The sequence below is a fragment of the Saccostrea echinata genome, unplaced genomic scaffold (genome assembly GCF_033153115.1).
Source record: "Saccostrea echinata isolate AGI-Se365-2 ecotype Australia unplaced genomic scaffold, CSIRO_AGI_Sech_v1 ptg000029l, whole genome shotgun sequence".
Classification (NCBI taxonomy): Eukaryota; Metazoa; Mollusca; class Bivalvia; order Ostreida; family Ostreidae; genus Saccostrea; species Saccostrea echinata.
In genome coordinates, this window is record NW_026889778.1 from 18,090,480 (window position 1) to 18,117,495 (window position 27,016).

The window sequence follows — 27,016 nt, forward strand, 5'->3', positions numbered from 1 at the left end:
GAGACGAGTAAATGGCGAGATGATATGATATATTTTTCTCAAATAATGCATCAAACACAATTATTACAAACGCAATGCTCCAAAATTAAGTGAAACTATTATATAACTCACAGTGATATGATTTATGATAAACCTGGACAAGTAACGTAACTTGTAGACTGTTTTCAGTATTATGCGAAAAAAGCAAAATAATGTATTAATTTAAACAAGTCCTACTGAATGGTAAAAAACAATTTGAGAGAGAAAAAAATTCTTATGAAATTTCACTAACAATGCTAAGTAATCAAAATGTAAGAAATAAAGCTTATACGTAGCTGTGAAATGATTGTCTAGTACTGGTAAATTAACATAAATCGTACACACGTTATAGATGTTCAGTATGTACTATACCCTACTAAGTACAATTCTTTTTTTTCTTCCAAAATCAAGAATTTTATTTCTTCAAAAGATTAATCCAAAGGAAGTTAATAATATATTGCTTGAAATGACACTTTCAAAAATTTTATTCTTGAAATATTTTACGTTATTTTATATAATATATATAATGTGTACACGGCAGTCACCGGAGGGAAAACCCCGTGCTAATCCAGCAAAGACTGACATGAAAACACGTGAACAGTGATGTGTTCATATGTACTTGGATCTGACTCCACATTTAGTCAAGTGTGGATCGCTCAAGCAGATCACTTTAGCAGTCCAATACTGTATTGAACATTATTTGCTAGGAGCAAAGTACCCTGAAAGAGTTCATCAAAGTTTACTAGCATTCAAAGCTTTGTGAGGTCATCGAATTCTTTTCTGAGTTCATACTCATCGCTATGGCGCTTTCCGTTTCCTAATCCTGGACTGCGATGTCCCAGTTTTCCCTCAGCCTTTCCGTGTTTCCAGTGGAAACCATTCTCATGTTTTCCTCCATTCTTTGTGATGTTCAGATTCTCGTTACTGTTTTGGATTGTGGTTCGTCCAGTGTGAACCGTGCTGTCCGCCATGTTTCCTCGAGATTCGTTACCTCCCTTGGAACACGTATCGTGCTGCGATACGATCGGACCTCGCCTTCTCTTGAATGTTCCGGTTTTGATCAGAAGCACCCATGCGGATCGGGCCTCTGTATTTAGAAGGCACCGGAACACAAAAATTAAAAAGCCCTGTAAGGAGTTCAGTATTGTAAATAAATAGTTGAACACTATCTTAGACTCATTAATTGCTACTGGACCGAAAACCCACGTGACTCCCAGCAGCACCATGACAGTAAAGGCACCGCGCACCTGCGCAGGTGACACTTTTTCTTTTTCATTCTTTCCAATACTCCCTCTGAACCTCGGTTTCATGATGACTCGAGCAACAAGCGTAAAAACGACGGTGTTGATGACGAGGATGACGCAGGCCGGGCCCAACAGAGCAGCGTAAAAGGCGATTGTGTTGGCTTGCGAAATGAAACAACTACAAAATTGAGGAAGTCTGTTTAAGACACTGAAAAATGTTGCAATTTGATTTGAAAATAGGCATGCATTAATAACTGTTAAAAGCAAAGCATGGCTACTAGGATTACTTACAAGTTAGTCTTGGTCTGGTAATTGTCAAGTTTATTAATTCCCATTGTAATACCAACAACAACCAATGGAAGACCTTTTAAATAAAGAACACAGGTTTATCAGAAAAAGAAGAGAATCCTTTTTCATGAAACAATTGAAATTTTCTTCTGGATATCACGCTGAAAAAGGTGTGAAATTTACCCCAAGCGACAAGACATCGTTTTAGGATGAAGTAAGATGAGTAAGTGGTGAAGACTTTAATTAGAGCTTGGTACATGTTGACAGCCTCAGTGCACATCCACATCAGTGACGTCAACAGGAAGTAATGAAGCAATATGGCGGCTATTGTGCAGAGAACCATACCATCAGATCTAGTTGTCTCCGCCATTAGAATGAAGGTTGCATTCATAAGAAGCATAGAGACGCACATATTTAGCAGGATCTTTCCCGACCTCTCCCTATTTAGTGATCTGAAATATTTTTATGTTTAAGGGTTTAGGCTTATTTTGTTTGCTTTTTTGTTGCAGAAAATATTTTAATATACCACGATTTGAAGACTGTGACTATGTTATGCTTTAGAAATAATATTATGTGATTTGGTTTCCTGAAATTTGTTCTTAACTGCAGAATATGAGATAAATAAATCATAATTTACTTTTACAAGAAAAACATACATTATTGCCAATAAAACTTGCAAGCATGCCTATTTCAGTGAAGCAAAATTATATTAACACGTACTGTCACTCCAAGAGGATAAGATAGAAATTCTTGAAGTGGATACAATTTTTATTTCCTAAGGGCAATGAGCAGAGAAAATCCATACATAATAAAATCTCTTAATATTAAAATTGTGTAATATTTCTAGTATTAAGTTTGTTTCAGAATCTATGGATTATCTTCTGTACAATAACACTCTAGGAAATTCCCTTCGCATTAATAACAAGATTTCCATCATTTTGAATTCACACATTAACTATTTACACGGTTATCGCCTGGTTAATTATCAATTTATCAAATTGTCAAGAATTGCGTTCTGATTTAAGTTTATTGTGATCTACAGCGTAGATCATGTGATTGATTCTCTCATATAAATAGACAGGGGTGTTTTTTGCTTTGTTTACTGAACAGGTGATGTGTGAAACACAAAAACGCACTGGCCAGGGAAGATGTATATGGTGTCTGAAACCTCTTAGAACAGGAACAAGGGGGGACTTAGAAGGAAGTAATCATTGTTATTGATAATTAGATCAAACAAAATCAGGCTAAATCATGACCATTAACCCTTGAGCCCTCTTTGTACATCAGCATATTGGAATGAATATGACCAGGTAATTAATAACGTTCATTTATATATCGTATAAATTACACCAGTTTCCAAGTAAAATGCTATTTTCTTCCGAGCCCTGAAACTAGTAATTTAACTCAATTACAGACAAGGTGATTTCGAGGAATTTCTTGCTTTTTAGATGATTGATTGTGAGGGAAGTGTGTGAGGTAAACAACATCAAAAATCTAGCTCATACCTGAACATGGAGTAGGTTACAATAGTGAAGGCCAGGCCAAAGATGGAAACAGCACAGCCTATGTAGGAGATGTATGTCAAAGCCCTTTCATGGGAGTCAGACAACATGCTAGTGGGAGTAGGGTCCTGTGATTAAAATTGAATTTTGTTTAAACGAAATAAAATACATACTTCTCATTATGATATATAAAGTGGTGTTATCTTGAAAAAAAATATTGATCATATTACCAGCATAACAGCAAAGCTAGTGAGATGGGTTGTATGGCAATGAGTTTCGTTCCCTCCAGTGGATACCGTGGTGACGCCATATGTGGACCATCCTAGGAAGGAATTGGAATATTTCAATTTATACATGTAACTACATTTGATGTTTTGCTTGTAATAAACATTATATTGGAATTTTCACTTTTCAAAATATTTTAACTTATCATTGACATAAAAAATGTATCTATTGATAAGGATAGCTTACTGTTTTGTTCCCAGTACACGCACGTATGATTTGCCTCTGACTATAAAAAGGAGGAAAATATAAAATAATGTTTTTAGTTTGTTTATTTTTTTTAGCTTTAGTTTTTATATATGTGATAAAAGAGATATCAAATGACATCATTTCAAACAGAGCTACCTCAATGTTTGGAATCGTGTAGTGGATTGGGTTGGAAAGATTCTTAATTTTCACTCCTTGTACGGTCGCCGACAAAACTCTCTGCTTGAGAACTATTTCTTCAGGAGTAGGGATTTCCGGTATGAAGAAAGCGGAGGTTCGGTAAGTAATGATCTGAAGTTTCATGCTGGCTTTGGCCGACGTTTTCATGACTTCCTTTGGAACATTCAGCACTACACCCGTCTGTCCAAATTAAAAATAATTTAGCGTGGTGTTTTAAAAAGGAAACGTTAAAGTGATTTAGGTATACAACTGACCAATTCCTTTCGAGGTGTAAGAATATTATTGTATAAATCTACAATATATATCATACATCGGAGTATAAGTAGAATTCAATCTGTGATATACTTTCTTAAATTTTGTATATTATAACTTGATTATCAAATTAGAATACGATGTACCTATGGAATCAATTCACAAGAAGCAAGTTTGTATATGGACACTGTACACAACAGTTTCTCCCTCAAAAACATAACTGTCTTTGGGAACAAACCAAAGAAAACAAGCCATGTTCAACATCTTTCAGTTCTTTATAATTCTTTGCAAAGAGATGAGGATTATATGAGTACATTAAGAGGAATTAAAGTAAACATTGGCAGCTTAAAGTATGTAGGCTTACATCCTCTGTTTTATTATCTGTCAGTGTGGGTTTGTAGATGAAATCCTGATCCCCTTTGTCAGTAATGTTGACAACTAGTAAGTTAATGTTGTCAGTGGCTATAGAGGAAGTGTTTTCTGTGATCACTGCGTCTGCGTACTCCGTCAGCAATTCAACCAATCTGAAAACAGGAAATCTAACCGTTGATATATTTCAAAAGGAATTACAATGTTTTTAAAGAACAATAAGTTTGATATTTCGTAAGAAACTCCATCGTTTTACAACAACATTTTATTTTATGTTTTTATATGAAAGACTTGGTTTTGTATCATTCAAGGCATGATAAGACAATTCTCTAAATTAAATATATTGTATAGATTAAAACAATTATATAAACAGAACAGAAACCTAAATGTTTTAAAAGAAAGTTAAGATTCAAGATAAACATTCACCTATATACACGTTCTAAATGTTCTCAAACGGTTTATAAATAAATACTAATGCAATAAACAATTTATTACTAGAGAGCTTTTGAAGAGGCAATAATTTCAAGAACGTCTACGAAAGTGTTGTTTCTGCTTATTCTATCTACATATCTATTGCAGGTGGGCGGAAGTGCCAATGCGATGTAATAAACTTCTTTTTTCCCAAATAACTGTACTTATTTTTATGAATCGCAGTCTTGAGAGTCTATAGAGATGTTGGATCAATTACATAAGAATGAAAGCGTCAAATAGGTGAAGTTAGTGCAGTCACTGACATTGTATTCACAGGACAGACACGGAGGGTAATAGATTGTAGAACTGAAGTGAAGTGCTAAAGAATTATTTCATTTTAAATTCTTTCCAGAATTAAAGATTTTTGGTGAGATAAACTAGTTCAATTTTAGACACATAATGAACGCTTATGTATTATACTACTAATCGAAATTGGATTTTTTCTACATAGAAAACGTAAAATGTATTTGTAACTGGCATTGAAATGTCCAAGACGCCGGCCGACGATTCTTCACACTACAAGCATTTTTCAATAATAAATGTTTATATTTATTTATTTATTTTGGAGTTTAAAAAGTCTCTGAGTTAATTAGAATAAGTACGAATGATCTTGTACACTTGCTTTTAAGAATTTTTTTGCGTCCTGCGTTTTCTGGATGGCTATTAATCATGTCTATAAATAGATTACTCTTGGTCACTTCCACTTTGACAGATGACCAAGAAAAAGACTTCATTGACGCGGTCAGTTCGATTGTGCCCTGTTACTTTGTGACCATAGTTGGATATGGTGTCAATGTAGTCAATTTGTTGAAAGTGCACGAGTTGAATAATAAATCTCTTTTTTCAAAAGCATTATAAAATTGATAACCAATCGAAGTTTTTTTTCTATGTCTTGTTCTAAGTATTAGGTTTTAAATATATTAACATGAATTGGAAAATGTGTTGAGTTAAATAAAAAGACTAAGAAATGTTTTTCTGTTAAATCTTGCCGACTCAACATTTTGTGGATTGAGAAAGTAAGTAAGATAAATACCCCCTCCCCCTTAAAAAAAAACACTTTATTCCGTAATCAATGAAAGATTTTTTTGTGATCTGACAATTAATATTTTTAGGATTCTTTTTAATCAATATGTCTGACCGTTTACTAGAGTGATTTTTGTGGTCACTTTCAATTAGAACTGATTCTTTTGCCTCCAGAATGTTACTGATCACAATCGTCATCTCCTTTGCAATCTGAAAAAAAAATTTAAAATGGTCAGATTTATAAGAACTTTAAAATTTCAGAGAATTCTGACATTAATTTTATTCAATTTACTTCACTTATTGGGTATAAGTATCTTTTTTCACACTTACACCTTCATTTTCATTGGCAAACATTGCGAGATTTTCAAGGTCATTAGTGACGGAGGCCACCTTTTCTGATGTGAGAGATTTACCGTCCTTTGTAAAAGACACAAGGTCATGGAGTCTGACGTCAGCTTCTGCAGGAGACAACTAAAAGACGAAAAAGACCGAATAATACATTTTAACAATTGAAATAAAATATGGGTGCTTTAGTTCATATACAATGCATTCACACCCCCCCCCCCCCCCCCCTTATAACACACTTTAGTCTGAATTAGGTTGAGTTTTGTTTAATGCAATTTATCATATTCATAATTTGTTATATGCTTTGAAATTTTGTGATACATTATCAGTTACGTATTTAATTAGAGCATAAACAATTAGACATAACTATGTGGAAGTACGTAATTAAATGCCAATGCTGGATTTTTTTTTTTTTTTTTTTTTTTTTTTTTTTTGAGTGACAGTTAAATGAATTTGTTGACATAATTACGATGCATCATTTGAAATTACCTCCCTTTCAAGCAATAACGGCTTTGACTCTTTGTTAAAGAGGTAATATATCAGATATCCCTGGCTTAATGTCAAACTTCAAAGTAACTATATCTTTAATCACGTGCAGCAGGTTTAAATATAAAGCAAGTCAGAACATCATTGACCTTAATATTGTGTTAACATCCAGTATCAATTTTAAAAATATTTTTGCATACATTTCAGGTACATTTATTCGAATTCAGAAGTTACACAGTTTTAAACAAGTCAGTGTTCCGCATGTTTATTTTGATTTTTTTTCTTAGATTGTATTTTATTCTGATTTTTTTTAGATTGTATTTTATCCCAATTCAAGGGTTTTTTTTTCTAAATATGAGCGTTTACTTCAAGATTTGTCAGGAACGGTTTCATATTTCATATAATATCCGGGTTTTTACTACTGATTTTTAACAATAATATATCATTGTGTAACTATATTATAAAACATACTTCAAGAAAGATAATATACCTTAACACAATCTTTGGTGTTTGGAAGTAGCCATCTATATCTTCCTTCAGAGTCGGTCTCGCACTTCCGAGATGCAAAACCATTGGGAGAGTTGTTGAGTGTACCATGTGGACACTCAAGGAAAACTTCAACTCCAGCCAATGTCTTCGGCCAGTGATGGCGACCAGTGCGGTCGAATGCAGTGTCCTGTTTGGGACAGAATTCTGTTTGAAAAAATAAAACGCAATTCATAGATATTACATTTTTATTAAAATTTTATCTATATTGTATTTAATAAGATCGTCTACGCTCACTAAATTGTAATTTGCCAATAACGAGGACAATTTATTTTCTAACACAGAATGGGTATAAATAATGAAATTCAAGCAATGTTTGTGTACCGTACAGGGCAAAGTGGGGGCAAATCATTGTTATAGGTGAGCTAGCATTGTTGAAGAAAACACTCAGTAATTTACCAGTATATGAGTTATCTCTCTTACAAGAGGGCCCTTTCTCCTTAATTTTTCGTTTGTTTGTTTTTGTTTTTTTTTATTGTTTATATAAATATTGTTAAAGAATATATTTTATTTCTATATAAATTTGTATATAATTTTACCATTGACACATGTCCGACGTTTGGTCCCATCCAGACAATAACAGACATGGTCGGAACCGTGCTCTTGACATACTCCACGAGACCCACATGGGTCCCCCTCGCACGCTCTGGCTACTTGGTCACAATGAATACCTGTAAATTTATATAAAAAAAATCATTAAATTTGCAAAAAGATGCAAAGCGTTTAAAATCATAGACGTCTAATAGAGTTACAAGTATTCCTCTTAACTTTGTAACGAGTATCGAATTGAAAAAAAAAATGTTTATTGTTCTTTTACCTTTTATTTCTTAAAGAATTTTCATTTGTTTTTTTTTTTTTTTTTTTTTTAAATTATTTTGATTGAAATTTTGATTTAAAATCTGTATTTGTGCATAGAACTTTAAATAAACAAACATAATATATTTTCTACATAATTTAGACTTGATAATTAAACTTAACATTTTTGGATAAATCAAGTGTTCCTCATTAGTAAATACAGGCCAGTGGTCTTTCAACACTTCATACTCCATGTAGGAAATGTTTAAAAGGCAGTTCCAAGCGCAAAATTAGACGACCTTCATGACTTAAAGGTCAATGCTTGATGTTTGTATGGCTGCCTGAAATGCGGCATCTGAATAACCATGTCGCCGTTTATAAAAATTTCGATGAACATGTACAGTTTCTGGTGACAAGAAAAATAAAATCAAGTTATGCTTGAAATAAAACGTGTCCTAATTTCATGTGAAGAGGGTTATTTAATTCAATCCAGAAAAGCATGAAAAAAAAATGAAGATAACATTTGCTTAAAAGTTGCATTAAATAACTAATATTGCTACTATTGAATTTTTTTGCGAAGCCTTTATTACATTCATTTTTTTAAAAATAATAATTGGGCATTTTTAAAAGTAGCCCTTAGCCTACTGAAAAGAAAGCTGTACTGATTTTTTTTTTAATCAATATTTGTAACATTTAGTCATATGCACAAATGTTAATTAAGAAATAAGGTATCATTTTAAAAGTTTTATCGGGATGTAAATACGAGTTGGTCATGTGATCAAATCCCATAAAGCCCGAAGGGCTTTATGGTAGATTTGATCACATGCCAACCCGTATTTACATCCCGATAAAACTTTTAAAATGATACCTTATTACTTATATTTACATTTGTGCCTGATTTATTACAAATAGTAAGGTACTAAAGTTTTAAACATATAAATGACTTATTTTTTCAAAATTCAACGGTATAACTTGAATGTGTTGAACACGTAGATCACTTATGACGTCACTATGAAATTACGTGGATCGTTTATGACTAAACAATCATTTTATGGTCACATGACGAACGTGTTTTACACAGGTGTAAAAACGCCTTGTTCAAATAGTGTTATATAAGGAAAAACATTTGCAAATGTAAATATTCTCTGATTTGTAAAATGTCACTGCATGATCTTCTAAGTGTTCAGTTTACAATCCTCCGATTGTATCTCCGTTTCAAAAGACGACTGTCTATAACAAAATACAGATTGACTCTGCATTAAGTACATATGGTAAATGTATCAGGTTTAATTTGCCCAAAGTAAAACAATTTATCAAATAAAGCACGTAAATAAATAAAATCTTTAAAAAGTTTTCTTTCTTTGGATTTCATCTAAATTTTATCTTCGATAAAAAAGAGTAATCAGTGCGCCTGACTTAGAGATAAACATTTCGATAAAGTGTTTAGATTTAAATTGTTTAAATTTTGAAATAAACACCCAGAGTGACAGTTTGCAAGAGTTTTTTGGATGCTTCAGGCAAGTATCTGAGTACAACAGTTCACCCCTCCAGAGAAAGTGTGTGTTCTGTCTCTTTCAGTGCATTCTTCATAAAGTTTGCACTTTTCAACGTTTTAATGAATTTTACTTCCGGCAAAAGATTTAGGAACAGGTCATAAAATTAGTTTTCAGATGACATAAGACGTTTTATTTACGTCTTATTGCGAATTTCTTTTTTTTTTCTCCAAACTTTTCTTTGTAACCAAGTCTATATTAAGTAAAAGAAGTAAAAAAAAAAAAAAATAAGGAAATACCTAAGTATCTTACATTATATATTCCTTTCTATTGATTTCTTTTATTTAATTCATATACTAGCATTTACGAGAAGTCCACTGCACATTTGCGAAGTTTCTGTACTTTTCTCGCTCTTTATTTTATAGTGCAAATCTCTTGAATGCACACGACATGAAAACTGAGTTTACAATATGAATGAAAAGTCAATTAAGAATGAGAACATCGGATCTATATTCTTTATCTTTCCGATAAGTTTTAACCAATTAACAATGCATGAAGCCGCACGAGCGTACTTTAATACCAGAAAGTATGTCGGTGAAAGCTGATGGAATATAGAGAACAAGATAGCTCGATAGAGGACAATATAAGTATAGGAAATTTTAATTTTTCATTGATAAAAAGAAAAGAAACTTTCAACTTTAGATATAAACTTAAGATTAATAATAGATAAGGTTTTATTTCATCAGAATATAAACATCCAGCTGTTTTGCATTATTTATTTATTTTCTTATTTTTGACCGATTGAAAATATAAAACATCGTCGCAAAAGTGTAAAATAAGTGATTAAAAAGTACCTTTAATTAGACTGTTAGAAAGAAATTTTAAGTCGATAATTTTTCAAATAATAAATCTTATCTGAAAGGTAAAGAATATGATTCTGATGTTCCCTATAATTATTGTTTAAATTGCCTCAACTCAGATTTTTAAAAAAAAAATCCTAAAGCTAGCGACTAAGTAAGGATATCTAATTTTTTTCATTAATCTAAAATTTATTTCTTAAAAAGATTATACTACAAAGTGATCTACTAGTTTGTATAAATGTGTTAATTTCACTTTTCCTAAAAAGTAATCTTCTTTCTTTTAAAATAAACATAGAAGAGATGATAAATTGCAAATTAACTTTCTTCTTATGTTTTGTCAGTAGGTAAACAAAAACTGGGTTGAGCTGCTGAAACCTGTGCATTAATTAATGACTATAAGCTGTCAAGGTAAAGAAAATATTCAACAAAGCATAATGTTTTACACAAGAAACATTTGTTTTCTTTTCTTTTAGGTGATTTCAATCCTGGAGAAAGTCATTAATTAAAAGGAAAGGAATTTAAATCAATCTGAAGACTAGAAATTATCAGCCCGTTTCTGAATCAAGTCCCTAGATTATAATCTTGCATGTCTTTGAGGTAAAATTTAAATGTTGTTCAGAACTTTCTTCAGTTTTTTATACGGTCTTCAAATGCAACAAAAGCGAAGGGAAAACTCCGAGGGAGTAGACAAAAAGGGGAAAATAAAGGAAGAGGGAAGGGGTCATACATTTAAGAATGAATATTAAAATATGATTAGTAAATACCAGACTTTATAAGAAGAAAAAGCCTTGCTGATCTTTCCACTGACAATATTTTGTGTGCCTCTTCAAATCTCACAATCGGCATATAAAATGAGATTAACCTGCCGCCTAAACCTTATCAGCGAAAATATCTTTATATCCACAGAGTGTTATAACACTTGGTCAAATCTCTTGATCAGCTTAGAACTTCCTCCTAACATATACTGTTTTTGAGTGATTTGGATGTTGATTAATAAGTATGTCTAAAGGAAAAAAAAAATAAATCTCCTCTCTAAGGCCAAATAAAAAAATATGTGTGGTTCCGGTTACCCGACCTTCCCTATTTTATACCCCCGACCCTAAACTTTTTTTTGGCAATTTTCATATTTTTTCCGGAATTTGCCCCGATTTCCGTCAATGGCTCCGGATTAAGTTTTAGTTTCAGCAATGACGGCCTCCTTGCAAAACATAGTGCAAGTGTTTAATAGTATTAAGTCCAAAGCAAGCTAGCATGTAGGTGTCCCCTACCAATATTGACTAGTATATTATAACATCACATCTAAATGCCATTTGCAAAGCAGTGATAGGTATTATTTAGAAAAATTAAGAAAAACATTTTGTTAAAAAAAAAAAAAAAAAAAAAAAAAAAAAAAAAAAATCCCTACCTACCTACCCTAATTTTTTTGGAAGTGTAACCGGAACCACACATATTTTTTTGTTTGGCCTAATCGTTAATTTACTGATTAACTCCTAACAAGTCTGATACAGTTTATCTGTCTATATTGACAAGATTGAGATAGGGAATCATATTTAATCTAACATACTTCCTTTCACCTTTTCCGATGTTCATGTCATCTTATCTTCAATATTTATCTTCTGAATTTGTATACTTCCGAGATTTTAGCCAATTAATTGGTAATTTGATTTCTTAAATAGCTATGCCTACAGACAGAAATACACGTACTCAGTTGTAGAGTGATACTTTTTAAATATGAATTAAACATTTTGGCTTTATTATGTAATGACAATTTAACATCACACTTTATACATTATAGCTCTCTGTTTTATGCAACGGATACTGTTGCTTTATATTTTGAACACTGTGGCCCCCTTTTTGCATTGAATAGCTCTCTGTTTTATGTACTAAATGTTGCTTCATCGCCTTATGTAATGACCATTGTAATACAAAACAGTATAGCTCAATGTAGTACGTAATGAACAGTGTAGCTCTCTGTTTTGTGTAATAAATATTGTAGCTCTCTGTTTTATGTAATAAATATTGTAGCTCTCTGTTTTATGTAATGAACATTGAAGCTCTCTATTTTATGAAATAAATATTGTAGCTCATCGTTTTATGCAATCAACACTGTAGCTCTCTGTTTTATGTCATAGATATTGTAGATTATTGTTTTATATAATGATCAATGTAGCTCTCTATTTAATGTAAGAAATTAAATATTGTAGCTCTCTGTTTAATGTAATAAACATTGTAGCTCTCTGTTTAATGTACACAAAATATTGTAGCTCTCTGTTTAATGTAATAAATATTGTAGTTCTCTGTTTAATGCAATAAATATTGTAGCTTTATGTTGTATGTTATGAACAGTGTAGCTCTCTGTTTTTTCATCATAAACAGTGTAGCTCTCTATTACAAACAGTGTACAATATTAATTGTAGTTTTATGTATATTTTAGCTCTCTATATCTATGATACATAATGATCATTGTAAATTTTTCTGAACATTTGAGCGATCTGTTTTATGTTATGATGTCTCTATCTCTTAGAATGAACTTAACATTTCACATCTCAGGGGTTCAAGATAAATTACTGGTTTAAACCTTGTAAGAAAATATCAACTGTTTGCCCAAAAAGATATACAGTATATAACTATGTGATGGTGTCATTAATAATGAGGTTTGACATCTTTCCTTCTTATCTTCGACAGGGCGTAATTCATTTGTGTAAAAGTGTCTGATGAATTCTTTTTATGTATAATTTGCTCAACATAAGCTTGTAAAAATTTTAATAAACCAAATTCCATATCCCAATTTAAAAATGTTCTAGTGTTAAGTCATGTAAAGTAGACGGTGTATTATGATAAACAATAAAAATATTTTCCACATTGATAACATTCTAGTTTAAGACCAACCCAAGGATATCAACAACAAATTAATCAAATGAGAACGTATAGCTTAGAGAGTGGACAATTCACCATACAAATGCCGAGACCTGGAAATGATCCCAAGCTCTTCAACAAAGAGAAATGTTTTCTACTAAAGTTTCAGATAAGTACAACTAGTACTAAATAAAGCATACAGCAATACAGGAAATGATTACGTTGAGAGGAACCTTGTTTTGGACAGCTAATTCTTAGTTGAGTTGACATTTATTGTTCTTACATTGTGTTGTGGTCAACATAAAACACAAACCCAAATGAAAGAGCAGATCTCAAATGTTTCGATATATACTCTGTTAGTGTTGTCTAGGTAATTACTGTCGCGATTTCTAGGGGTTTAATACGGTCATTCAGATGCCCTTTTTGGTTTGTAGGAAAACTCTCAAGTGTTAAATATAAACACGTAATACATTATTGTATAAACAAATATATCATTTAAAATTCTCCTACTTTTAATTAATTAATTCGTTAATAGTAAATTCTCTAATTATATATATAATATATATATATATATATATATATATATATATATATATATATATATATATATATATATATATATATATATATATATATATATATATATATATATATAATCTAAGTTAGTTGTTCATGGATTTAGATGAAAAAGATAAATTGGAAAACTAATCAGTTACGACAGAGAACAGGGATCTTAATTTAGTTCGTAGATACTTCGTAGATCACATAGATCATACCTGTAAACCCGTCAGGGCACCTACAATTGTACCAGTTGGTGACGTTAGCTGAACTGCCGTTAATCTTCACCTGGCGAACGTCAACATCCAGTAAATCACAGTTGGCGCCATTTCTACACAGTTTTCCCGCGGTACAAAATCGGTATTTGGTACATCGTTCTCCGTAAAAGTCGGGTTTGCAGTCGCAGTGAAAGGAATCATTTTGCGGATGACACGACCCATGGTTTTGACAAGGATTGTCAAGGCACAAGTCTTTGTACTGGCATTGACTTCCAGTCCAGCCGCTGTGGCAATGACAGACGTAGCCATTGTTGGTGAGATTTTGACAAATTCCGGAATTCTGACATGGACTGGAGTCACAGGGATTAAATCTGTCACACAAGGTACCAAAGAACCCGTCTTTACACGTACAATTGATGGCACCATTAGTTGAGATGTTCTTACACGTGGCATTATTTTGACACAGGTTAAGCTTGCATCCATCTGTATGCTCACAGATGGGGCCGTACTTCTCAGTGACACAATCACATGAGAACGTAGAATTCTCTTTCTTCTGACAAGTTCCGTCATACAGACATGGATTAGACGAACAAGGATCTGCTTCGTCACAGAGTTTTCCGCTGAAGCCTGTTTCACATAAACATTCAAAGCTTCCATCTGAAAGCGAATTACATGTTCCGCCATTATCACAGGGGTTATTCTGACATTTATCATAATGCTGACAGAGATCCCCGTAATAACCATCCAAACACATACAATGTGTCGTTGTTTCATTTCTCAAACATGTTGAATTGTTCTCACAAAGGTTTTGCTGACAGGCATCTCTCTCTGAGCAGTTTACTCCTGTAAAACCTTCATCACACGAACATTTATAAGTACCATCAGAATACATACTACAAACCCCATTTTCACAAGGGTTGTTGGATTTGCAGATATTAAGAATATTGCACGTTGTGCCCATGTACTCATCCTGGCAACTGCAAGAAAACTTTCCGGAAGCGGAAGTACATGTTCCTCCATTTTCACAAGGATTTGGTGAGCATAGAATTTCGGTTTCACATAAACTACCGGTAAAGTGTTCTGGACACTGACAATGAAAACTTCCATTCGGTTGTTTAAAACAAGTTCCACTGTTCAAACACGGATTAGAAACACACTTATCATGAAATTGACACAGATTTCCATAATAATGAGAGGGACAATTACAACGAAAATTGTTACTGGATACAAATTCACACTTAGCATTATTTAAGCACGGGTTCGTGTTACACTTATCTACTTCCGTACAGTTACGCCCAGCCCAACCATCTGCACAGTCACATTTATAAGACAGATCGGGTTCGGTCAAACAAACTCCTTTGTTTTGGCAAGGCTGAAATACACTGCAGTTGCTAAACCTTGGACAGTCTCCATATAACCCTTAAAAAATACAAATACTATAATTTAAAAAAAAAATAGTGTGATAGTATTACAGTTTTTTCGATGGATTGGTCATTCTTTGGCGCTGAGATAGCTATACTGACGTCATAAAGAACAGTCAAACAGATGTAATATGAAGTATATATATGCTAGGTACATAGAGTATTTTCCACAATTAAACTTACGTCATATCATTATTTATCAGAAACAACCGAAAGTATAGTGAAAAGTGAATAGGTCTTGCTTTCAGTAGCTAGTATACACTACAGTTAAACTTCGGTATCTCGAACGCTGGTATCTCCAATATCATGGTTATGTCAAAGTGATTTGGAAGTCATAACCACTTATTCTTCAAATATTTTACCCCTGATATCTCGAATCCAAGAATATCGAAGTTTTTTCTTGGTCCCATCTAGTTCGAGATAACGAGATTTGACTGTATTTTCGTAGAATTTTCATAAAATATATGAAGATGAGAACAAATTTGCGATTTTACATTAACAGAAAAAAACTTTGAAAGATATAATCGTTTTGACATCACTGAACATGAATATGATAAACAACTAATAATTTCAACGAGTATGCCCCAATTTGTTATTTTTATCGTACACAAAAACTTTCTGTACATTATAATCTACCATTAGTGAGCGTATATTTAGCAATGTACAAATGGTGTTAAAAATGGACACGTGGATAAACATTGAAGACATAATTTACTATGATTGGATTTATTACTGTAACAGTACAAAACAAGTTGTAAGACAAAAGACAATACTACATGATATATACATGTAAGTAATGAAATATATATCACCAGTGTCCAACACAGAGTATCTCAACTTACCTGAATTTTCATCTGCAGTATAAATATCAAGATACGTATTAACAACTTATGTCTACTGTTCAGTAGGAAATTCGTCAGAGTGTAGATTAGGATATATAACTAGTTTTTTTTTTTTTGTTTGTTTAAAATGTAAATGGCCAAAACGTCGGCTTTTCTAATTGACATCTAAACAAAATTTTGGCATTTTGAAAAGTTCATTTATCATATTCAACAAATTATTTAGATTGTAAAACTATCTTCATCAATGAAATATGTCTGGGATTTTTAAAACAATTATTCTGCTTTTAATGCAAGAATTAAATCTACTTTCAGTGAAAGCGAATTAGCGCCTCATTACGCAAGACCGGAAGTAAACGTCGATAATTCAGATTCGAATCGAACACTCGTAGTTCATTATCACAGAATGAATATTAGACTCGCAAGTAACTGTTCATTCGTTTGTTCGTTCGTTTGTTTCTTTTTTTTTGGGGGGGGGGGGGGGTGATTGACCTTGTTTTCTACCCGAGTATTATCCAAAACATATATTATTAATCGATTAATAATTTTTTGCTTTGTACAAATTTTAAGTCTATCTTGCTATGAGAGTTATCTAACGCATAGGGTCCAAATATAGATATTATTTGTTTTACACCAGTGTGCTCTTCTCTTTTCTTAATAATGTCTTTCTGGCATTTGTTGTCTCTTTGTTAATTACATGTATAGCTAAATGCATATTCATTGACACGTGATGATCATTATACATGATGAATGAGATATATAAAAAGAACACCTGGTCAGTTCTATAATGTATACAATGTCATTATAAGGTCTAAGACACGTGTATTTGGTGTAACTGTCCGAAATTAGGAAGTGTGGCATTTTTTATAGTGTATTTTTTAATGTGTTGAGAAACAGCTAGATTCGCAAAATTTCCGGTTTTATCTATCTGTATGCGAAGCTACTGCTGAGAGCAATTCTTTCGAAGAAGACGAAATAACGTCAGTGTGTATCTATACTCTAACATCATCAAACTGTTAAATATTGCCCTAAATATTGTGTAAATCGAGAAATAATTCAATTATCTACCACGTGTTTAACAAGGAAGGAAATTGAATTGCGTCAATTTGTTGGCCGATTGATGAAAACGAAGTGATCTGTTTTCTATCGAAAGATTGAATCGGAATCAGTTCCAGGTAGTGGGTATGGTGTGATTAACCTCGCCCATCAATAAGTTAATGTAATGTATTTGAAAGCCGTGAATGTTGTACAATCAGTGTTACATTTTTCGTCTAATGTCGGAATTTTTAGACCATGCAACCATGTCATGTTCTAATAAACTTCTTTTCAGACATGAGGAAATTGTCTTTTACTTTTTTCTCTCAATTTGAAAATAACGACATCTGAACTGAAAGTTTCAACTTGAAAAAAATAATTAACTCAGCACTCTCCAAGTATGTTTTTGTACCAATTAATAAATATAAAAGAATTTGAAAAATTTTCACGCACTTGTTTTAGTGACCTGTCACAATGAAGAGAAACTACACGTAACACGAGGTTTTCCTGGTTCGAGCTGTGTACAAACCTGCCTTCCCTTTTACTTACGATACAGGTTGAAGACAAATGATCGGTGGCCACCTTAGCGTTTTAATGTCTCTTGAATAATGGTTATTGCCGTTTTATGAAATAACTTGTAATAAAAACACCGCTTTTCCATGTTTTCTATACCGTTCTGAAGAATAGTTGAAGTGCACCGGTCCAAAATGGCAGCACTTTTAACAGTGAGAAAAACACTGTACATATACTTGTATATCTGGCTGAAATACACTCTTGAACGATGTATTGCACTTGAATCGAATTCTTCATTTTTATAAGCACTTGTTGGACGAAAACAAAATACAAAATTACATATTTTACTGTAGGCAGCTAGCAGAGTTTTAAACACTTTTTTTTTAATTGAAGTTGCCGTTAATGAAATAACACGTTGAATCTTTTTTTGAAAATTTATTAAAGATAGCGCTTTGCTATTTGAAAAGCATAATTAAGGTACTTTATCTCTTGATATCCGTGAACATACGTTAAGACACCGTAAAGGTAATAGCCTTACTTTTTTTTTTTTAAAAAGATTTATCATTGAGAAAACATAAAATAAACAATCTTTCCTTTGAATACCTCGGTGACTATGGAACGACCTGTAGGATACCGGTTGATGGCTGAGTTACGTGCAAAATGCGAACAAGTTAGGTGGGTGGGCCTAGAAATCGATTTAAATGTGTAAGAATCTGCTGAGGTGCAAAATCTAGATTAACGAAAAGAAAAATTGGGGAAAGATTTTGGCTTCATTAGTAATGATTTCTGAAACTTTAATTCTGAGATCGGTGCAGTGCGTTTGGATTGGAGCAAATGCATTGTAATGTTGGTATACAATTCAAACTGATTCCATTTATTTTTTGAGAAGCAATTTTGCTTTAGCGATATGTGATTGTTAATCAGTACATTGCTTAAAGTCATGAAAGAATGATCTTTTATCGACAAATAAGTCATGAACGATCTATTTGGTTGGATAGATATGAAATTCTCACTTCCGGTAGGCGACGGAGACCGATTCGTGTAGTCTCTGTAATTCCGGAATGTTTACACAATTTTTCATGTCGGTTTGCCAGAAAGTATCCATGACCGGTTACCAAAAACAAGAAAAGTATTAACCTTCAAAAGCCTCCTGTTTCTATCTTTAAATGTTCAAAAAGAAATCAAAAGCGGCTTGATCAAATTGTTGTCTACATTCTAAATCATGTCCGCATACAATGGACGAACTGAATACTTAACTCAATCTAAAACTTCAAAATTTTGATATATTAGAAACTTGCTATCTAACTAAAAAAATTTTTTTTTTTTATATGGTAATAATATAATAAGATGCATGAATACATTTTCAAATGTTCTTCTTTACGGCAAAGGAGCAATGCGCACATGAACTGAATAACTTTTAGTCTTGTTGACTGGTTCATTACCAAAGATTCTAAAGACCTGATACAAAGTTAAAAGAGTGCATGATTTGAAATGGCCTGCATGATCTCTGAGTAGATTAAAACATGTTTCATGGTAATAAGTCGTATGAAAGGCTCAAGTGAAAGACTTACTGTATTCTAAGTCAAGTTTAAATCTTACCGTTCTTGGTAATGTTGACGAATCGTTCCACACTCTCGGGACTCCAGTGTGTTTTGTTGAAGACTTTAATAGTAAATTTCAGACGGTTTCCGGCCTCCAGTTTCCCGGCCCTGACCTGGGTACAGACTTCATCTCTCTTACCCACAATTCCCACTGGGTGACTGGTCACATTCTGACCGTTAATGGCGAACTGAAGCTGGTAATGATCCACCACTGACCCATTGGTGTTGTCCTTCCAACATATTCTAGCTGTGGTACCTTCCACGGACACGCAAAATATTTCAGGGGCTATAGTGAAATAAAATGATAAAGTAACTGAGATCACATCCATGTTGGGGGAAAAACTTGGACTAAAACTCTGAAGACACGATTTAAGGATTTCACACGCGCACTCCCTTTTTTTAGGTATTTAAATCAAGGTCTCGATCTCATCCTCGCAGCTACTGAAATAGTTTTGTCGTCACTTTTTTTTTCCTCTATGAAATGCGTACAATCCTCCAAAATATTGGAACCTTTTTTATCATTAATCATTTCCGTCATTTCTAAACATATTTGTTCCTTCAAAGAAAGCAATTCCCTTCATTTTGAAGAGCTCGAAACTGAACTACACAAATTATGACACTTCTACGGACCACAAAATATTTATCCAGAAAAAACGAAAAGATGGAGAAAAAATAGCAAGGACAAAAAGTGACGAAAAAGATCACAGAATCACTAAGAAAGGCATAAATTCATCACACGCACATCTGAACAGATAAAATTGTGCACTGCCCTGGAGTGACCATTTATCTTGATGACGACTCTAGAGTGCGGAGTTTTTACCTGTATATTTCTAAGCGTGTTCGGCTACTTAGCACGAGCGGTCGCACCTGTTTCGATGGGGGCTCTTTTTCAGCATTCGGAACTCCCTTTTACTTTATTGATCAATAATCAATAACATACTGATTTATCAACCTAACGGACCGTAGAGGTCTATTCAGCTGGTCTTTCCGATCTTTCTGATTTCCGAAGATCAATTATCAATTGCGTGGTGATTTATCAACTGAGATTCCGAAGAAGTTTGCTTTAGCAAAGTAAGAGAAGTTTTAAAATGCCAACAACAAATGGATTGACGGACAATCTAATCCACTAGGATTTAACTTTATGTTCTGGCCTTTTCTTGCCGCTTTCAAATGCCAAGTCCTAGCTAAATCGTTTTATAAAGACGCGTTGATTGGTTTCCATTATTTACCAAAGATAATGTCAGATCGTAGATTTGGAATCTTTAATTACGGACAGGCACTGGACAGACAAACGCAGTATTTACGTAGTTCATGGAGATGGATAAGAATCAATACCAACAATGCCTCTTTTTTTTTTATCAGTATTCAATATAGGGACCTACCAAATTCTTGCTGAAACTTTCAAGGAACCATTCATATTCCACATAGATTTTTTTTTAGTTTATTTGTAAATCTTTGTATAAATGATCATCATAGGTTACGTGTTTTATCTGTTAATACTGAGAATACTTCTTTTAGTTAATAATTTATCATGAATTCTTTTTTATCTATAGATTGTAAATTATAATTATAATACTCGTTAGTTTAGGGATACAAATATATGTATTTTCTTGTCTTCCTGAAACTAATTTGTAACTTATTGTCAAGACAGCTTAAAAATGAATAATCTATGTTAATAAAAGTTGCGGATGTAAGTTTATATCAGCCTTGATATTTGAACACTGAAATTCTTAGTGAATAAAAGATTAACTTGACTGTATATAAAACTCATCGATACCAAGAGACTTAATCATTGTAAATGTCCAGTTATTTGTTAAACAAACCGCAATGATATGTCTCTGGAATGTTGAAAAAGACATGCATTTTAACAATCGAGTTTACGAGTCGGAAGTACACTGAAATAATTGATTTCATCATAAACATGCACTGATTTTGACAACTGTCTTTTCTCTGTTCTTCTGTCGAACCCTCCAGCGATAAAAGCAATTGGTTAACTCGTACGAAGTTGACATGTTTTATTGTCACGTGAGTTGTTTTTACCAAATAAGGAAACTTGGTTGGTCGAGTAAAGGGGAAATAGCTTAGTCACTAATATCAAAACAAGTGAGTAATGAAGACTTCATTGTTAAGAACAAAAAATGATATTAATTTTTTCATGAGAAGATTAAAGCTTGCATATATATATATATATATTTTAAATTTTGACTTGAACTATGATGAAAAGTTCTTTGACATTCAAACAGGAATTTTGAGGGAGGAAATCTGCTTCTGTCATTTGATATTTTACAAAGTAAAGAATACAACCATTCCAAAACTATTCAACGCACGTACATATATAATCAAGTATTTTGTGTGTTTTATATAAAACATCGACATCAATTTTTGTTGCAGATGTCTCGGTTGCAAATGTAGAAATGGGAAAATTTGACAACAATTATTTTACATCAGAAAATTCACGCCACGTATTTTCAATTTGATATCATTTTGGTTTCATTTTATAGTTTGCAACAACGAAATATACGATTAATCAAGACACGGTTACAAGACAAAATTATTAACTAGAAAAGTATCACGGACACATTAAACTATTAATTTTGCCAACTCTTAAATAAAGTTTACGAAAAAATAAGTAAAAGATTTTACATACGTGCTAAGTCTGTGATTTCCACGTACACCTGGGAACTCGAGGACATTATTGGCGATCCTGAGTCGATGGCTGTAACATTGAAAGCTATGGAAGTCATATTATCTGGAAAATTAGATATTATTCCTATCTGTCCATTTTCCGGATCAATTTTGAAATACTTGGATGCTTCAGGTTCAAATATAAAGTACCGGAAAATGGCATTATATCCCCTTAGGTCCCTGTCTGTTGCAGAAACAGCTCCAAGAGTGTTTAGGTCATGGTCAAGAGAATCCCGAAGTGCCACAAACTTGTAAAGTCTCTTGGAAAAGTATGGCGCGTAAAGGTTTTCTGATGAAACGATAATTTTCACCTCAGTATCTCTTACTACTCCGCCATACGATCCTAAAACTCGGAATTCAAAAGTGTAGTTTTCTGGTTTGTCCATTATCTTTCGGGTTGACAAGTACCATTTTAGGGTTCCAGTTGGTGTAATTTTGAAATATCTCGTAAATTCATTGTCTTCCATGGACAGTTTCTGTAGTGGTTGACCCGTCGCATTGTCATATGCGGTTATTGTAAGTACGAGAGTGTTTGGAGGGGAATTCTCGTGGATCCGCGCAGGAAAGGCGTCCAGCACTAATTCTGGTCGGGCTGAAATGTACAAAAAACAGCTCAGTTTTTGATTAACACAACTTGGGAGGTGAATCTTTTATTTCCTAAAAGTGATCAACCAACTTGTGCAATATAAAATATTATAACTATCTGCTCTCCTTTAGAGATATAATATTTTTGATTCTTAATTTGGACATGCAGGATAATGCATTTTTTAATGCTCTCGGTCATACACAAAATTATTCGAGATAATTATAATTAGCTCATCACTTTAAACTTGTAGTCTTCATGAAAGCCTAATACTTCCAACTTATTAAAAAAAAATAATAACCCTGGTAATTTCCATCCTTTATTTTTCCAAACTTCATTCAAGGAACTAGAAGTACACGATTCTTGTATCTTTTGTTAACTGTCTTTGAGAATATAATCAATGAGTTCAAAGAGGACCCTTAATTACTGCTTATCAAGGAATTATTGAAAGACTTGTAGTGACTATAGAGAATCGTGTTTTTATTTACTTGCTCAACGATGCAACAGAAAATTCTGCAACACGTGCCTCTTTGAACATGGAAGCCACAGCACGAAGTTACACGTTCTGAAGTGTTTTAAAAGCCATTGAATTATTGGAAAGAGGTGTATTTCATCCGAGACAATTGGTCTCTCTTTTCTTACATATCGAGATAGATATTGAGATAGATATTTAATAATTGACTGCAACAAAAAAAAATAATAAAAGCTAAACAAACACTTAAACAAACAAAATAAAATGGGAAAGATGAATGACGTAGGTTTTTTTTCTGATTTCGTGTAACCTGTTAGTTTGGGCAGCTGACATGTCTGATATTACAAATAAACAAACTTATAGGGGATAGTGCATCCTTGTTTAAGATTCTGCTGATAAAACCAAACAAACGACTTATCCAAATATTTTGTACCTAGAGGGAGGATGTGTTTACCAAATAGATCTCCGCAACGGTGGAGAGTAAGGAACTGCTAAATAAATTGTCCATTTTGTCTCCTTATAACAAAGGCGGGGGGGGGGGGGGGTCACAGCATATAATGAAATAAATATTTTTAACCACAATTAATAATTTTTCCATTTCCATACATGTAAAATTTATTTTAAAAGAAAATGTTCAATTAGAAATAGAAATATTTATATTATTACGTGTCGGGGAATTTTAGATAAACAATAACAAAACTTTTTTACCCATTTTTATGTACATGTGTCGCATTTACTTCACACAAGTATACTTATAGCACTGGCGGATTTAGAGGGAACCCGGGCCCCCCTTTTGTGTCCAAGATATACATAAAATCTAATAAATCAATTTTTTGTGTGTGGCCGTGGGCCCTTACCCTGACTTCAAACTGGTTTGGCCCCCCTCCCTTTTCAAGATTCCTGGATCCGCCACCGTACAGCACATTCTTTTAAAAAGTTATCCTCAATTGCAGTTAACCAGATTTTGTAATTATTAATCGTCATTATTATTATCATTATGATCTTTTTTTCCTTTAGTGCTGCGAGGGGAGGTCGTTTGTTCTATGACGAAAATTAAGAATTAAGGGAATTAACAATATTTGAAAATGGAGTTTTTCTTTAATTCTTCTTATCGAAAGCTATTTCTGGTCCTTCATTTAGAATTTGCGATTAATTGCAGATCGAACATTTATATTTATTTTCTTCTTAAATTTAATGACTATTTTATAAGACATCTCATTTACAGGAGATTTTCATTTAAATTAATTTTCCAACTGGAGATTTTTCAAATTCAATTTAACTTTCACTTACATATTTTTACATATAAATACTTACGAGGTACAAAAGTATCAGGAACCGGTCTGGTCCATCGACTATTAACCAGAATACCATATAGGGCGAGTGAATTATTTCCGGATTTTAAACTTATTTCTGAAGTCCGATTCCCCAAGTGATGTTCGTGATCATGAATAATGTCACTCTCTGATATTTTAACCCAAGTTAAAAGTGATATCAAGATTTTTTCAATAATTTTCACAAACATTTCGAAAAAATTATAACTATTTCACTTCCAGGAATTTTAACCATCTGGCATAAGTTTGTTGTAATTAGACATTGATTAATATCTTCATTCAAATATAAATCCATGCAATTCTAAAAATTCATTCACATTTGTGCACAAGATTATCAAGGAAAAACAAAAACAAAAGAAAAAATTCGGACGCTTAAAGATTATTTAAACTATTCCAGTTAGATGCGCAGTGATAATGTTTGAAATATCACTTGCAGTTTCCAATTATTCTAGGAGATCGTATCTGCCTCTGTATCTAAAACTATATCTTCCTCGAGCTTTTGGCCGGGCTATTAATGTGAAGAGGTATACAGAAACACGCGCCTATAATGTCTTCAAACGAGTGGGATCGTTTTCCAGGGCTGCTAAAACCGGCGGTGTTTGAAACTGATTTCGACTCTGGTGTCGATTAGTCATTAATTAAAAGCAATTTTGCATACCGATCGAGTTTATATTTCCTTTTTCTGTTCATTATGAGGGGTAATCAACACTAAGTGTGTATGTATTTTGGAAACTTTAGTGTGTCGGTGCTCACGTTTCGCGCGTGTTCGGTTGCAGTGTCAAGTGACAGAATTGCGCCAAAAATTATGCGAAGATTACAGAGTTATCTCTCTTTACTCAAAAATTCTTGTGTTTATTTTACACAACTAAGTATTTCATTGGAGAAATTACAATGTCATTGTATATGGCGAAATCACTGAAGCTGAAATATACTTGTTTAAATAAAAAATAGCAAAATAAAATAAACATGCACAAATAAAGATTTTTAAAGCGTTTTACGTCTTTAGATACACACACTGCGGGACTCGGGTGAAAAGGGCACAAGACACCAATTATATATATATATATATATATATATATATATATATATATATATATATATATATATATATATATATATATATATATATATATATATATATATATATATATTATTTTAACCTTCCTACACAAGTACAAAAGTACAAATCTTATTTTGTTGTCAATTAATTTGCAAACAAACATATGTTAAATTGAGTCGTTTATCTACCGTCGTATCATTGTGTATTATAAACAGTACAAACACATAGAAGCCTGTTTTTGACAGACTCCAGGGCAATTTTATCACTCTTGGTATGCGTTAATGCAGTGGGCAACAATTCTCTGACAAAAAAGTTTGATGAATCTCGTTTTTACAAACATTTCATGGGATTCAGCAGGGCAAACATTGGCAACGCCTGACTTTAGAAGATAAACACACTCCAACGGCCGAAGGCTTAAATGGATGGCCACGAAAAAACAGAAACTTCATCGAGATGGATAAACTCAAAAATCCAGGAACATGCGATAAACATGAAACCAAGAGCAGGTACAGCCTCGGTCTCTGCATGTGTCTGTTTTCGAAGACATATTTATACAGAATTAAAACAGCAGATCGCCAAAAGCATTTTAAGTGCATGTATGTACAGCATGGGAATAATCTCTTAAAATTAGATTCACTGTAATTCACATGTAGAAAGGATTACATTTCATGTATATTTTGATATTTAAAGGCCATTCAGGATCAGAGGTTAAAGATATTTTAAGTTTTACAAATCTTTGAATGACAGATTTTCTGAGAGGGATTGATATGAATTTTATTTTTTAAAAAGTACTTCTCATTAATTTCGAAGCAAGCAAACAAAAGGGGTCAAATTTTAACAATTAGAATTTTAACAACACATGAATTCGGGGGGGGGGGGGCTGAACCCCCTTTTCCCTCCAATAGTTCCGAAACTTTTCTGGGACGTCAGTCATCAATTTACTATTGAAATGCGTCCGGTTTTCTCTGAAATGCCTCTGGTTTTGTTTTTCGGTACATTTATACATTCGCATGTGTACATTATACATTGATATTACACGTGTCTACAAAAACTTTGTAAGGATGTTTTAAATTGTAAGAGAACATGACTCGCCCAAATACACAATAGGCCGGCATTAAAAACGCATATTATGAAATTTGCAAAAGAAAGAAAATCTTTTGTTTTCCATTTCTATCACACGCATCTTTTGTCTCTGAATTTTTTTAAAAATAGAATTATCTACAAAGCTACATATTATGGAATAAGTTAAATATTCAAAAAAAGGATTTTGTGTTAGTAATTTGAATACATTGACTTCGATCTGTAGGTGTGTGGGATCATAAGAGAGAGAGGGCGGGGGAGATAAAGGGAAGGGAAGAGAGAAATGTACTCACCTATAGTATCTTGGAGAAGTGCTGCTATGATGGAAAAGCTGAGGAAAGTCAACATGGCTCGGTTGTGGAGTTACCTACAAATTTGATGAGTTTATTATTAAAACAAAAAA

At 32.9% G+C, this 27,016-nt stretch overlaps 1 protein-coding gene across 1 annotated transcript; it reads right to left on the bottom strand.

The window, feature by feature from the left end:
* Positions 1–222: 222 nt before the first annotated feature.
* Positions 223–26,976, bottom strand: LOC133195664 (adhesion G protein-coupled receptor B1-like). Its single transcript, XM_061331558.1, has 16 exons — positions 26,907–26,976; positions 22,050–22,679; positions 19,401–19,688; positions 13,994–15,412; positions 7,753–7,884; positions 7,158–7,360; positions 6,167–6,307; positions 5,952–6,046; positions 4,338–4,497; positions 3,680–3,901; positions 3,524–3,563; positions 3,283–3,374; positions 3,056–3,180; positions 1,734–2,002; positions 1,554–1,626; positions 223–1,440 (listed from the first exon to the last, which is right to left on the bottom strand). Exons 1-16 carry the CDS (start codon positions 26,959–26,961, stop codon positions 768–770), a joined length of 4,617 nt encoding a protein of 1,538 aa, XP_061187542.1. The 5' UTR covers positions 26,962–26,976; the 3' UTR covers positions 223–767.
* Between the last annotated feature and the right edge of the window lie 40 nt (positions 26,977–27,016).